Source organism: Lepidothrix coronata, unplaced genomic scaffold (assembly GCF_001604755.1).
Source record: "Lepidothrix coronata isolate B3197 unplaced genomic scaffold, Lepidothrix_coronata-1.0 Scaffold277, whole genome shotgun sequence".
In the NCBI taxonomy this organism is placed as follows: domain Eukaryota; kingdom Metazoa; phylum Chordata; class Aves; order Passeriformes; family Pipridae; genus Lepidothrix; species Lepidothrix coronata.
The window spans coordinates 187,867-201,814 of NW_016690457.1; the positions used below are offsets into that span (position 1 = coordinate 187,867).

Sequence of the window (13,948 nt, forward strand, 5' to 3'; positions counted from 1 at the left end):
TCCCCAGGGCAGTGGGCACGGCCCCAAGGCTGCCAGAGCTCCAGGAGCGTTTGGACAACGCTCTGAGGGACAGGGTGGGATTGTTGGGGTGTCCTGGGCAGGGCCAGGGGTTGGACTGATGACCCTTGTGGTCCCCTCCAACTCAGCACATTCCATGATTCTGGACTGAATCCAGCTGATCTGTCACAGCTCCAGGGGTGGCAGCAGGGCAGAGCAGACACTCACATTGTCGTGGCTGAGCATGACCCCCTTGGGCTGCCCCGTGGTCCCCGAGGTGTAGATGAGGGTGCAGCACTGGTTGGGCTTCTGCGCCGCGATGGCCAAGTGGAGCAGAGTGTCTGGGACATCCCTGCCCAGCTCCATGAACTCACTCCACTGTGCAGAGAAGAGAAGAGCTCCATCACTTTGTGATCTTTCATGTGAAAAATTAAACTCTTTGCTACACATGAAGAGAAGGAAGCCATTCCCTGTGTCCAAGCCTCTGGAAGATATGCACTGCCCCACACTGTTTTCTGGCTGCCACAAGAGAAGCAGAAAGACCCATCCTGAGCAGCTTTCCAGCTCTGTAGTAATCCTGGTACTCACTGGAGTAACTGTGGGACCCAGGGCTGCCTTGCAGAGGTTGGTAATCCAACACCCTCCTTAGAGCAGGGATTATCCAGGTTTGCACAACAGCTCCTGCCCAGTGGGGCAGGCAATCCCTCACCACGGCCAGCACGAGCTCATGGGATCACAGCCACTGAATCCCACACTAGTTTGGGTTGGAAGGGACCTTAAAGACCACCTCATTCCACCCCCTGCCACAGGCAGGGATGTTTAAGCTCCCATGGAAGGTGACAGGTACTTGGAGACATCACCTGAACACAACCAGGACTTAGAAGCCATGAAGATGCCCAGGACTTACCGAGTACAGATTTGGTCTCTTCTCCTTTATCTCTTCCCCGTACTGGACAATGGCCTTCAGCTGAGGTAGTCTATCCTCAATCTGTGTTAAGAAGGGAGATTCATGAGAAGGAGCAAATCCTGCTTTTCCCTTCCAGGCCACACAACCCACCACTTGACATGCTCCTGCTATTTGCCATTTTATGTAAAGCCAAGAGAATCCCATCTCTGCTACTGAAATAACAGGGAAGCCTCACTAGAAACTCATAATTTGAGCTGGGATGTTGCCAGACATCCTAGAGGCTGCTTAATTGTTCATTTTGGCTTCTCAAGGCTTTAAGAAGGGAAACCACCACTTCACCTCTTGTGAGACTCAGTACCAGAGAGAACCCATCGCCAGGCACCAAGAAGGCTCAGCCAGTTCACCTCTGCTTTCAGAGCCAGCACTCCCCTCTGGTATTACCCTCCCACAGCATTTACCCTCCCACAGCTGTCAACAGGATGCCGTAACCCCCAGACATCTGAAAACCAGAATTACTTCTAAGATTTTCTGCAGCTGTTTCTGGTTTTCCACCACTATAACATCAGCACTGCAGTTCTCTGCCACATAGTGACAGGCCTCGGGAGAGTTTGTTGTGTAGATCCCAACAGCAAATCCCCTGCAAGGGAAGAGGGGGAAAAAACAAAACAGAAAAGCAAAACACAGAATTAGAGGACAAGAAGAATTGCTGGCAAAATTCAGACCTTTTCAGAGGAAAAACTTTGAGAAGAATATCCCATAATATGACAAGAAAAAGTGGAGGGTTTAATTCCAAGAGCAAAGGCTCTGATGTGGGGCATGGGAAATGTCAGAGTGGTGTAAGGGTCCAAAATGTCTCAGATAGAAGGAAGATATCAAAATCCAGCCCTGGGATTCTCTGGCATTTCCCATCATATTTTTAATCACAGTATATATAAGAAATCTTTTGGATTAACCTACTGGTCATCTTATTTTGAGAGAAGCATTTGGCTAAAAACAAAAATAATAATTTTTGTCTCATTAATTCATTCTGAATTAAGTTGAGGTTGTAGTTTCCTTCATTATATTAAAATACAAACAATTGGGTTTGGGGTTTTTTTGTGGTTGGTTTAGTTGGGGGGTTTTAATCAAAACCTGCTTCTCATGGGGATACTGCAATTACTGAGTGCCAAAATTCACGGCAAGAGACAAGACTTGTTCTTACCCTGCAAGGATTGCTCCAATGTCAGCAATGAACCACTCAGCAGAATTAAATCCCAGGATGCCCACTCCATGGAAACGCTGCAGCCCCAGCTGTAAACAAGAGATGGAATTACAGCACTCTTGGTTTTCCTTCGAAGAAAGCTCAGAGTTAATTTACAGATCTCTGCTGCAAACACAGAGGAGAGAGTTTGTGTTGTTGGATAGGGTGATTCCCACTGAAAAACTTCCCAAAAGCCAGGATGGAACCAGTTAAGTTCCACATCAGGCACTGTCCTGCTATCAGTGGGAAGGAAAAAGGGATTTGCGGAGCTCTGTGCTTGGAATGCCTGGCTCACTGACACCAATACAAACCTGCAATCCAGGGAGTTCTCAGTTCCCTCTGGAAGGAGAAGAGGTGAAGTTAAATAACACCTCCTGAGACATTTAATATGGTTGGATATATCAGATATCAACAGTGACAAGAGCAACAAGCTCCAGTGACAGTCAGAGACATTTTGGGATGAAATTTCAGCTGGAGAAGTCCCAGTCTTTAAATCTCCCTCGGGTTTTGTCCCAGACTGGAAGATCCCACCACGGGAGTGAGACCAGGGTGACCATAACCTGAAGCAGCCAGACTTCATCACAACAGTAAGAACACAGTGTGTCGGTTTCCCTCTCTGTCTCAATCCCAACAGCACAGGCAAAAGGCAGGGCCAGATGGGACATTTAAGGCTAGTTCACCAGCATCCCTTCAAATTTTGAATTTGAAAGATTAACATTTCTAAGACTCTGGAGGTGCAGTGTCCAGGTTTGCCTCAAAACTTCAAACACCTCACTTTATATGTTTCCTTAAATGCCTTTTTTGAAGTTGAATGTGGAAGCAACTTGCAATAAATTCAGACAAAACCCCTGTGGGAAGTACCAAGGTGCCCATGGCATGTTCAGGTACTTCGCTGTCACTGAAAGACTCATCTACACTCAGAGAATCTGCAGGTTTAAAATACAATTAACTACAGCCATTCCAGCACTTAAATGAGTGAACATTAAACTGACTTTTTACACAGTGGTAGGACAAGAGGGAGCAGTTTTAAACAAAAAGAGGACAGATTTACATTAGATATTGGGAAGGAATTCTTCCCTGTGAGGGTGGTGGGGCCCTGGCACAGGTTGCCCAGAAAAGCTGTGGCTGCCTCATCCCTTCAAGCGTCCAAGGTCAGGTTGGATGGGACTTGGAGCAACCTGGGCTAGTGGAAGGTGTCCCTGTCCATGACAGGAGGTTTTATGAGATGAGCTCTAAGGTCTCTTCCAACCCAAACCACTCTGTGATTCAATGAATATGAACAAGAGCTCAACAAAAACTCACCTTCAGAAAGCTTTTTGCTGCTTTACAGCACTCATCATAGTACATTTTGTATGTTAGTTTGACCCACTGGCCACCTTTTTTGGATGCAAGGGCATAATAGTCCCCATATTTATTGACAGTTTCCTGGAAGAGCTGGTGAACAGTCTTTGGTGGTTCACTGCCTATTCCCTGGTCTTCCATCCTCAGCTTGACCTCCCCATCCCGATGTGTTGTCCACACTCTAGAGGCAGGAGAGGAGGAGGCTGCTTGGAAAGAAAGGGTTCAGCATCTTAGGTTTTGACATTTCTTGCTGCCGTGACAGAAATATAAATCCAAGTATCAAGCACACAATAGTAGATGTTGTTATACCCCTCTCACACCCCTTTTTTGACCTTTTCCTCTTGGCAAGTTTGCCACAGGACCCCCAGTATTTTGGACTGGGAGCCTCTAAAGCACTTTGAAATTTTGTTAAACATTTCCTCTAACCCGCTCTTCTGCTTGAAAGCTCTTGCACTGTAAGGTGGCAACTTCCTCCAGCATATACTCTGCTATTTTTAATTTTTTTTTTCTTTTAAGGAGGACTGAAAGCAGGACATTGGTATCTGACACTATTTATTTACTCCTCAAAGCACAACTGTGCTTCAAAGTCTAAGTTCAAGGCACTTCTGGACAGCCTATCCTGCACCCTGAGCTCCTTCTTCCATCCTTATGGTTGGATAAATTCCTCTCTCATTCCAACAATAATTTTATGCACATCACAGTGACCAAACTTCTCCCCACTCACCTTTGGGATCAACTGAGTCCAGCTGGTGTCTCTCCATGTTGGAATCTTCCCCTGGCTCGATGTTGTGGGGCTCAGGAGTTCTGCAAGGCAAAAGCAGTTATCCCTGAATGAGCACACTGAGGGCAGGTTTGCTCCATCACTTCATTTCACTAAATCCTTAGATGTTGAAGTGGCTCCTGATCTCCTGCAGGTGACTTTATCAATCCACTACCCTGCATGGCTCAGGTCCCTCAGAGTGCGCAAGGTTTGCCTAGGCTGGTTTTGAACACATGGATATTGCCCTAATTGCAGCTTTCATTGCAACCCATAAACTTATCAGCCCCAAAACAGCCATCATGTAACTCCAGAGGTCTGTTCCAGGTGCCTGAAACAAAGAATCTGCAGCTGGGAGGAGGAGGAGGGGGGGTGGGTAGGAAGGGCCACATGGATCTGGTGCTCATCTCCTCTCTGCAAAATGAGTTCAACAACAAGGAGGCCCCAGGGCATGCCTCAAGTCACCCTGTGCAAAAACCCACGGAGGTTTCCTGCAGAAGAGCAGGAAACCGATTTCACAGGAAATCTTGTTCTTGTGTATTCCTAATAAAGCCATTGGGCTCCCACCAGATGTCTGTGAAGGAATGGGAACAGGCACATCCCATGTACTCCAGCCACGCTCCTCCCAGTCATCCCTTTTCCTTCCAGCCCTGCAAGACCTGGTGAAGCACCACTTGCCCCTGGTTGCAAACCAGTTTTCTTCCTCCAGCCCTTTCCAAGAAGGACTTTCTCACAGCCCTAATGATAAGGATATGGCATAATCAAGTTGCATGTGCCACTTGAGACCATGAGCTGGAAGCCAGACCCTGTGAGATTTGGGATTTGGTCCCTAGAAGGACAGCCTACCCTCCAACCAGGCAGCTGATGCTTGTTCCCCTGCCCTGGGCAATACCCTGCCTGGACCATCAGCATAGCCCTAAATCCAAGTTCTAGCTGACCCAAGATTATACTCCAGAGACCCAAAATTTCCATCTTGCCTTGCCCTACCAAGGCCCTTTTTTTCAGGCCATCACGAAGGTGTTTCACCAGGCCAGTGCTCGGTGTTTGCTCTTCCCCATGACAACATTTGGTTGTAGCCCCAGCTCCAGGGTGTTCTGGAAGGGCTGCAGGGCCCTGACATCACAATAACCCCAAAACTCTGTAGGACAGCTCTGGGGCAAAAAGGAGCAGACAGGTGGGAGCTCCTCTGCTCCCACACAAATTCCTCAGGCTAATCCAGGCAGGGATTCCACTGAACCCCACATTTTATTCCCTTTCTACCAGATCAGAGACAAGGCAAGTCAGCACAGCCACTATGAGAATTTCAGTGTAAGGGGGAAATTCCTTCCCTCTGGCTTATGCTTGCTCTGATTTTCTAGGAAATAGTCAACTGTTACCGCTTCGGGAATATAAGATTTAAGGCACAGAGAAGACCTGACATGGCTGATCCCATGTACTGTCCAAAAGCAGAACTGCTTCCCTGAACTAGTCTCCAAGCCAACAACCAGAGCTGAGTAAACACTGTTTTTTTATTTCCCCCAAAGGGATTATAAGATGTTCCCTCCTCATTATCGAGAACATTTTTCAGCACAAATTAATCCTCAGTAGCAATAGTTCTGCACCATTTCTCCACCAGCTTTTATGATCAAAGCATGCAAATGACCCAGTAATATGAGCAAAAAAGCCCCAGCTATTTCTCTCACAGTCAATCAAGTCATCTTTTTTCTCCCCCTTATGACATGTAATTCAGTGTAGCCTGAAAAAATTTAGGTAAAGAGGTTTTATTCAGCTAGATCCCATTATGCTGTGGGGAGATATAGACCCTTAAATACTAATCTGCTCTTCAGTCTGTAAATCTAAGCAGCCTCTTAGAGGAGTTTCGTGGAGATCAGTGTAGGCACCACACACGAGCTGTCCCCTGCAGAGGCTCTTCCAAAATGATTTTAATTAATCTAAGTAAGATTAGAATACAAACTATGTACACAGATTAAATAAAACCTTAAATTAGACACACCTGGGTGAAGAGTTGAGCAGTACATCACTCAGTGACACCTCACAGTTCCCTTCTGGAGCTGAATTACAATAAGCCATGGGGACTGGTTCAGCGAGTGCCATCCGTGCCTCTGACTCACACAGCATTGTCCCTGCGAAAACAGGTTTTAACAATTAAAATACAACCAAATTCTACGGTAAATCAGCTTCAGTCGATGCAGCTACACGAGAGAGGCAGCCCCAAAGAGGTACAACTCGAGCCTGCATGAAGCACGGTAAATTCTGACAGCGGACGCCGCCACTGTTAATTTAAAAACCTGCTGAAACCTCCACCCTGCACCAAAAACAGCGTGACACCCACAGCTCTGAGAGAGCCCAACGAGTCAGACAATTTAAATTCACACTCCCTGTGCCCCAAAACGCTCCCGCTCGGCTCCCAGCCCCCCCACCCCACCCCGCAGAGCTCCATCCTCACAGCGCATCGCCGTCCCGCAGCCTCCGCTCCGCACCGGCGCCGAGCCCGACGTGGAATAGGCTTTATTTTTAAACTAGCGCCCAGGAGGCAGATCTGGAGCATCTTATGTCATGTGCTGCTGCCTCGCAATTGGAAGCGGCTCGTCACCCCACACCGCCGCCTCTTAAGGAGGCTCTGGCCCCACGCCCGCCTCAACCCCGGCACACCGGGGATTTCGGGTCCCTCTCCGGGGACACAGCCCTGGACACCCTAGATTTAAAAAGTTCTCATAAAAACGAGCGGTTTTGCAGCTATTTTTCTGGCGGCTCCTACGGTTCTTTTAGCACTTCGTCTCGGGGGATTTTATCACCTAAACAAAAGTGTTTTCTTAAACGCTGATTCGATTTAAGGTTTCCATTCATCGGAAGCCTTTGACGCTTATGAGTTGCCAGGCTGAGCTTTAATTGTTTCAAGGGATTTCAAGCTGATTGGAGACGAATCTTATTATCCCTGATCTCTTTAAGAAGTAGATTTTCAGCTGCTATTTTGTATCCGCATTAGACAAACGCGTTTAAATCGGGTGATGCGAAGAGCGCGTTTGCATCAATGACAGGAGCGAAAGGAAAGAGCCCTTTTAATAAATCAGAGCCAGCCACGCTGCAGTCTCTGACGGGAGGGAAAAGTCACGCTAGGCACAGCTCAGAGCCCTGGAAAGCACGTCCCCCTTTCCGCTTACTCATCTGAGCAAGACACGTCGCTGCTCACGCCACGCTCTGCTCCAGCCACGCCAGAAATAGTTTAATTCACCGGCAGCTGAGACAGGGATGTCTCAAAAAAATACCCCAGCTCTGAAGCGCCGAGATAACCGGCAGATGTTGCCCAACACCCCCGTTCTAGGCTGAAACAGCAGAGCAGTTTATTTGGGGGGAGTTATGAGCTGTGAGAAGAGGGGGGTTATCTCTGCACAGACCTGCCCAACCTGGGGCAGTTCCCAGCCCGGAGGAGCTCAAACCCACATGTGGGAGAGCACAATGGATCCCAGACTTCTCGGTGCCACCACGGCCCCTCTTGCTCAAGGAGAAATCGAGCACAAGCCCAGGAGGGACAAACCCCACGGGGCCTGACCCCCTTGTGCAATTCTGCACCCACCAGCACCCACAACAAGGGGTTCAGGGCTCCCCTGTGGCCCTGGAGGAAGCTTTGGCCTCCACACTAATTACAGTATTCCTCTGGCTGGCTGCTTTTAATGCAGCAACAGAGTTTCAAGGGTAAACCGGTGTTCTCACTCCAGCTGTCACAGAATCATTGAATCCTAGAATGGTTTGGGTTGAAGGGACCTTAAAACTCATTCCATCCCCTGTCATAGGCAGGGGCACCTTCCACCAGACCAGGTTGCTCCAAGGCAACCTGACTTGGACAGACAGCTGAAGTGCCACCTGGTTGTGCAGATTTCCTTGAGAACACAGCGATCCCAAACCAGTCATGCATTTTAGACAACAAATTTAGGTTAGAAACAAAAATTTCCCAATATACACTCCCTAGCTCTGCTCAGCTCTGCAGCTCGGTCCTCCCCTCCTTGATGCTCAGTTATAAATACAAGCCACTGGAAAACACACGTGTTTCAGGATTGGAACTTTAAGGTCCCTTCCAACCCAAACCATTCCATGGTTCACCAGAGCCAGGTGTAACCCCTGGGGCAGATCACCAGGATGGGATCAGAACGATTCTCTCCTGGACACACAACAGCCCCCCATTGTTCCCACAGCAGTTAACACATCGTGATGTCCCACAGATGTTCAGGAAAGTGGAGAACACACACCCAAACAAAAACCCGCGGCAACAAACCTCCCTTTTAATTAAACCTGCGTGACTCCTTAAATCATTTAAATACAAAACACTTTGTGCTTTGAGGGAGCACCCTGTCCCAAAAGAACTGGAAGTTGAATGGTTTCTATTGAAACCACTGCAGAGCTTGAATAAAAGTCTGACAATGTGCAAGCTCCCGGCAGGAGAAGAGGTTTCATTTATAACATGCTCTGATTTTTGTGTGTATGGAGATTGTATGGCCAGTCTTCGCGAGCGAAGATTTGGGAAAGGTCTTTACCCTTCGAGCCTGCGCAGTGGATTTTTTAGGTGAGACACAGCGTGCGCTGAACTGAGCCCACCCTTTAATCCTAAAGTTCATCTGCCGGGGCCGAGCAAGCTTGGACAGTGGTAGTGAGGTCCTCAGAACGTAGGTTTGTTTAGAGTGACCTTCTCTTAGATGGATGGCCTTACAGGGCTGACGAGCTCCATCTGCCCGGGGGACTTTTTCCCTGACCGGGAATCAAACCTGGGCCGCAGACCTTTACCTAAAACACACAGAGAGCTTCAACAACATCAGTTCAAATTCAAATTACTGAGGGTGTTATCAGCCTTTGACATTTTCCAGCACAGCTCACTCGGTTTCCTGTGGCTGATTTCTTCTAACTGGTACAGACACCACATCCACCCCGCTCAAGACTTCACCGCCCAGAGCAGTTTTAGGCAACTGCCACCTTATCTTGCTGCCTTTCCACATCTCCACCAAAACTCCGACCTTGCCCTTTTTGCTCCTTTGTCTCCTTTCAAGATTTATTAAGTGAGGAAACAGAAGCTGAGCAACCCACTCTTCCTCTTTTAGATAAACTCCATTTTTAGCAAGGGCAGCCACAAAAACTTCCTGAGCACTAAAGGTTTTTGTCTTCAGCACTGGTCGTGCTGGGGAATTACCTGATGCTGGAGAGGAGGGAGCACGAGGAAAAGTAACTCCAAGCTCTCTGAGGATGATGAGTGACTGTCAGGACTGCACACAGACACTTCACTCCACCACAGCACCTTCAGAGCTGAGCTTTGGCTGAAGGGAGCTGCCTACAGACCCAGGGTAGGGCACTGATGGCACCAGAACTGTTTCTCAGCCACCCAGACAAGCACAGAACTCTCAATTCCGTGCAGATTGCTTCTCCAGGACCCCGGGATGTTTCAGGTGGATTCCACAGCAATGTGACTCACCAGGAGGCTGCTCCGAGTTCCTCTTTCCTACAGAGCTGTTTGCTTTACTGCACCATCTGCACAGCAGGTGGGAATTCCCCTCTAGAGGAGGACGAGAGCACAGGGATGTAGGAAAGCACAGGGAAGTGTTTCCAGGGATACATCAGCTGTGTTTCTGCCACTGCCACACATGGCATTGTATCTGCTGGAAGCTCAGGAGGGCTGGGAGCCAGCGCAGGAGCATCCCAAGCACTCAGGTCACCGCATGGAGTATCTCCAAGTGCCCAGGTCCTTGCATGGAGCATCCCCAAGCACCCAGGTCACCTTAAGAAGCATCCTCAAGCACCCAGATCACCTCACAGAGCATCACTGAGTGCTCAGGTCACCTCATGGACCATCTCCAAGTGTCCAAGTCAGTGCATGGAGCACCTCCAAGTGCTCAGATCACCCCACAGAGCACCCCCAAGTGCCCAGGTCACCTCATATTCCCTCGATGGGCACAGGTGACATGTGGAAGGGACAGACCTTCTCCTCGGACCACCCATTGCCTCAGCCCACAAGGTTACCCCCAACCCGAGTGGGGGGTTACCCCCAATCCGCCCTGGGCTTATTTAACCAAAAATCCCCCAAAAAACTTCACCCCCACTCCCCAGACACCCACCCGCGAAGGGACGTTAGGAGCAGCCGACACAAGAAAGGCGAATCCCACAGCCAAACCCCCGCCACGGGTGGGCTCGGGCCACGCATCCCACCCGCACCGAGCCCCGCTGAGGACACCCAGAGAGCCATCATACACACATACACAGATACACAGACACACTTAGCCCGCAGGCCCCTCCCTGCACCCCCGGCGCGGGCTTTAGGACGGCGGTCGGGCTTTAGGACCGCGCGTTACCTCAGGGCCCGGCGGGAGCGCGCGCGCGGCAGCAGCTCGTGAGGCGGCGCGCGCGCCGGGCGGGGCCCCTTTAAACCTGCCCCGCCCCGCCCACGGCCTTGATCGGAAGGCGCCATTGGGTGAAGCCGCTGTCAGTAATGGCGATGTCCCGCCCATACCAGACGCACAGCTGCACTATTGGTTCAAGAGGGCTGTCAGTCACAGCGAGGCCACACCCCCCGTGGAGATGCGCGCATCGCCGCTCTATTGGATGAAGCAGCTGTCGATTACAGTGAGGCCCCGCCCCCTCGGGGTTACCCGCGGTCGCTGCTCCGGTGGCGAACGGGGACAGGCGTGACCAGGACACCGGGAATGGCCTGTCCCGGGGTGCAAACGCAGCCCTGCTCACCGATCCGCGCTGTGCCGGACAGGGGGGAGCTCTGCAACGCCCGCGGCGCGCTCATGGTGTGCGGGAGCGCGGCAGAGGGTTTTGGGAAAGCGAAGGAAATAGTCCAAATCCCTCTGAAAGGTGGTTTTCTGATTGGATAGTAGGGAAAATTTCTTCATCAAAAGACTTGTAAAGCATTGGCAGAGGCTGCCCAGGGCAGTGGTGGAGTCACCATCCCTGGAGATGTTAAAAAAACGTGGATGTGGCACTTGGGAACAGGGTTTAGTGGTGATCACAGCAGTGCTGGGTTGACCATCTGAAAGGTCCTTTCCAGCCTTAAGGCTCCTGTGATTCTGTGAAGAACAACTATTTTCAAAGGTGGCCCTGAGCTACAACAAGCCTTTGACCAAATGAAGCAGAAGATGGATCACACAAAAGCTCTGGGGCCACCCCAGACAGGACAAGATGTAGAAAATGTGCTGTAAGCACAGTTGGGGGAATGGCCTTACCTGGAACCTATAGCAGAAAGCTCCAGGGGGGACTCCAGGTTGACCCCTTGACTTTCAGGATTAGGGATACAGCTGTACTTCACTCCAGGAGGGAGCAGTGTGGAGGCTGGCAGAGCACAGCCCCAAACAAACCCGCCCCACACTGTTGTTTTCCAATCAGCACAAAGGAAGGACAGGGCTGGAACTGCTGAACAACACCACAGGCACAAGTTCTGGCCATGGTGGCAGCAGGACACCTGGGGAAGTAGACCTGGGGAAGAACCTGTGCTCTGGGGGCAGCTCTGCCATCTCCTGCCCTTCCTGGGTCCTAATTATTTAAACTGGAGCCCAACAACACATATTTTTTAATATATTTATACATTTATAATATATATTAATATATATTCTTGATATTTATTTTTAATGGTTATGATCAGGAGGATTAGCTAACTGTTCTCAGTCATTTCTGGCTGATAAAACTGGAGAAAAGCCACGATTTTTTTTATCCTCTTGGGAAAACAGCTGTATCCCTCAAATGAATTATTGCTGCTGTTTTGCTGGTGCAGACCAAGAATTCTTAAACATTGGGGTTTTTTCCTGCAAATTCTTCTCTCCTTTCCCCCATTCTCCCTTCACGAGGGGTGGGGAGGGTTCAAGCCATTCAGCTGATGAGCAAACCTAAGGAATATGTAATTAGGGAAGCTCCTGCCAGAAGGTCAGGGCTGCAGCTGGAGCAGATGCAGGTCCAGAGGACAGAGCAGTGCTGGGGATACTGCAGCTGTAAAACAGCATGAACACAGTGAGATGGTGATTCCAAGGAAGCCTCAGCACCTCTGAGTTCTTGCTGGGTCAGCTGTTTGCCATCTCCTGCAGTCTGAGCCTTCCCTGGCAGCTCCTCTGTGTTCCCCTCTCTCCTCTCCTCCTCTCTGCAGCCTCTCCAGAAACACAGAATATTCTGAGTTGGACCCACAAGGATCATCGAGTTCAGCTCTTAAGTAAATGACCCATATGGGGATCAAACACCTTGGTGTTATCAGCACAAATCCCTTTTGTGGCTCTGTTTCAATTCAGATGGCAAATTTATTTTGAAGGGCAAAAGTACGAACAGCAGCCTGAAAGTTGGTGAAATCTGTAAAATTCAGACTCCTGCCTCTTGTCTTGGTCCTCGGCCAGCACCTGACTGGGGGCACGTTATTCCCAGTGAACCAAGGAAAGATCCAGGGGCGCAGCCCAAAGGTTAACTGAAGTGGCAGGAGTAACCAGTTCTATTTTTGGAGATTCCCTGAGCCAACAAATTACCTTGGACGAGCTGCTTTTTTTGTGCTTCCCGTGTTCTTGTCTGTCAACTGAGGTTGCATCACTCCCAAGGTAGATCCCATGGTGTTTGCTAAACTCCTGCTGGTTTTTGGACCAGAGGGGACCACATTGATGGGGAAGGACCAGGTAAGAGCAGGGATGAGCACAGGTGGTCCTCAGGCAACGCTTCCACAGGCAGGAGAGGGGCTGTTTCGCTGCCTGTGGGGATCAGTTGATACCTTGTGGTTATTGACTGGTAAAAGCTCAGTCCTTTACAAACAAACATGGAGTTGTTAAGCTCGAAATAGCAAATCCAGCCACTCCGGTCAAACAGCACCTTTGCTGGCTCTGTATTTACCAGGAATTAACTCGAGTGGAGTCCTAGAGTTCTTGTTTTCCAAGACAACAAAAGCAGGGTGGCCTGAAGAGCTCCAGGAAAGGGAAGAAACCAGTCTCAGCAGAGGTTGGGAGTCACCTATGGAGAGCAACTTTGTGGAGAAGGACCTGAGGGTCCTGGTGGATGGCAAGTTGACCATGAGCTGGAGGAGGGCCAGTGGGATCCTGGGGTGCATCGAGAAAAGCATTGCCAGCAGGTCAGGGAGGGGATCCTGTCCCTCTGCTTGGCCCTGGGGAGGAACATCTGGAGTGTTGTGTCCACCTCTGGGCTCCACAGTTCAAGAAAGACAAGGAGCTTCTGGAGAGGGTCCAGTGGAGGCCACAAAGATGATGAGGGGTCTGGAGCACCTCTCTGATGAGGAGAGACTGCAGGAGCTGGGCCTGGTTAGTCTGGAGAAGAGAAGGCTGAGAGGGGATCTCTTCAATCCATACCAACATCTCCAAGAGCTGTCAGAGGATGGTGCCAGGCTCTCTTCAGTGGTGCCAAGAGACAGGACGAGGAGTAGCGGGCACAAACTTAACCAGAAGAAGTTCCACCTCAACATGAGGCAGAACTTCTTTCCATGGAAGTGGCAGAGCCCTGGAACAGCTTCCCAGGGAGGGTGTGGAGTCTCCCTCTCTGGAGACATTCCAAACCCACCTGGACACATTCCTGTGTCACTTGTTCCAGGTGGATTGGGAGGTCCCTTCCAACCCCAATATTCTGTCATTCTGTGAAAAGCAGAATAATATCTACTATCTGCAGAGACATTTTCAGTCTCTGGGACTTCAAAGGGAATAAAGGCTGGTTTCTCCTCTGACGCCAATGAGCAGAGGAGGAGCCCTGACCT

The 13,948-nt window shown here is 49.9% G+C and overlaps 1 protein-coding gene across 8 annotated transcripts in view; it reads right to left on the bottom strand.

Annotated features, from left to right (window-relative positions):
• Positions 1 to 10,617, bottom strand: part of ACSBG2 (acyl-CoA synthetase bubblegum family member 2) — a 196,344-nt gene extending 185,727 nt beyond the window's left edge. The window contains exons 1-8 of one of the 8 annotated variants that reach the window (XM_017836394.1): positions 6,689 to 6,815; positions 6,236 to 6,365; positions 4,210 to 4,289; positions 3,447 to 3,691; positions 2,106 to 2,194; positions 1,421 to 1,541; positions 905 to 985; positions 226 to 375 (exon numbers count right to left, since the gene is read on the bottom strand). In XM_017836394.1, the coding sequence (XP_017691883.1) occupies positions 226 to 375; positions 905 to 985; positions 1,421 to 1,541; positions 2,106 to 2,194; positions 3,447 to 3,691; positions 4,210 to 4,289; positions 6,236 to 6,365; positions 6,689 to 6,695 (903 nt within the window). In that variant the 5' untranslated portion in view covers positions 6,696 to 6,815. Of the gene's footprint in view, positions 1 to 225; positions 376 to 904; positions 986 to 1,420; positions 1,542 to 2,105; positions 2,195 to 3,446; positions 3,692 to 4,209; positions 4,290 to 5,219; positions 5,338 to 6,235; positions 6,366 to 6,688; positions 6,816 to 9,418; positions 9,684 to 10,571 lie in introns of those variants that run through there. The other 7 variants (XM_017836397.1, XM_017836396.1, XM_017836395.1 and 4 more) reach the window with 7 other exon arrangements.
• Between the last annotated feature and the right edge of the window lie 3,331 nt (positions 10,618 to 13,948).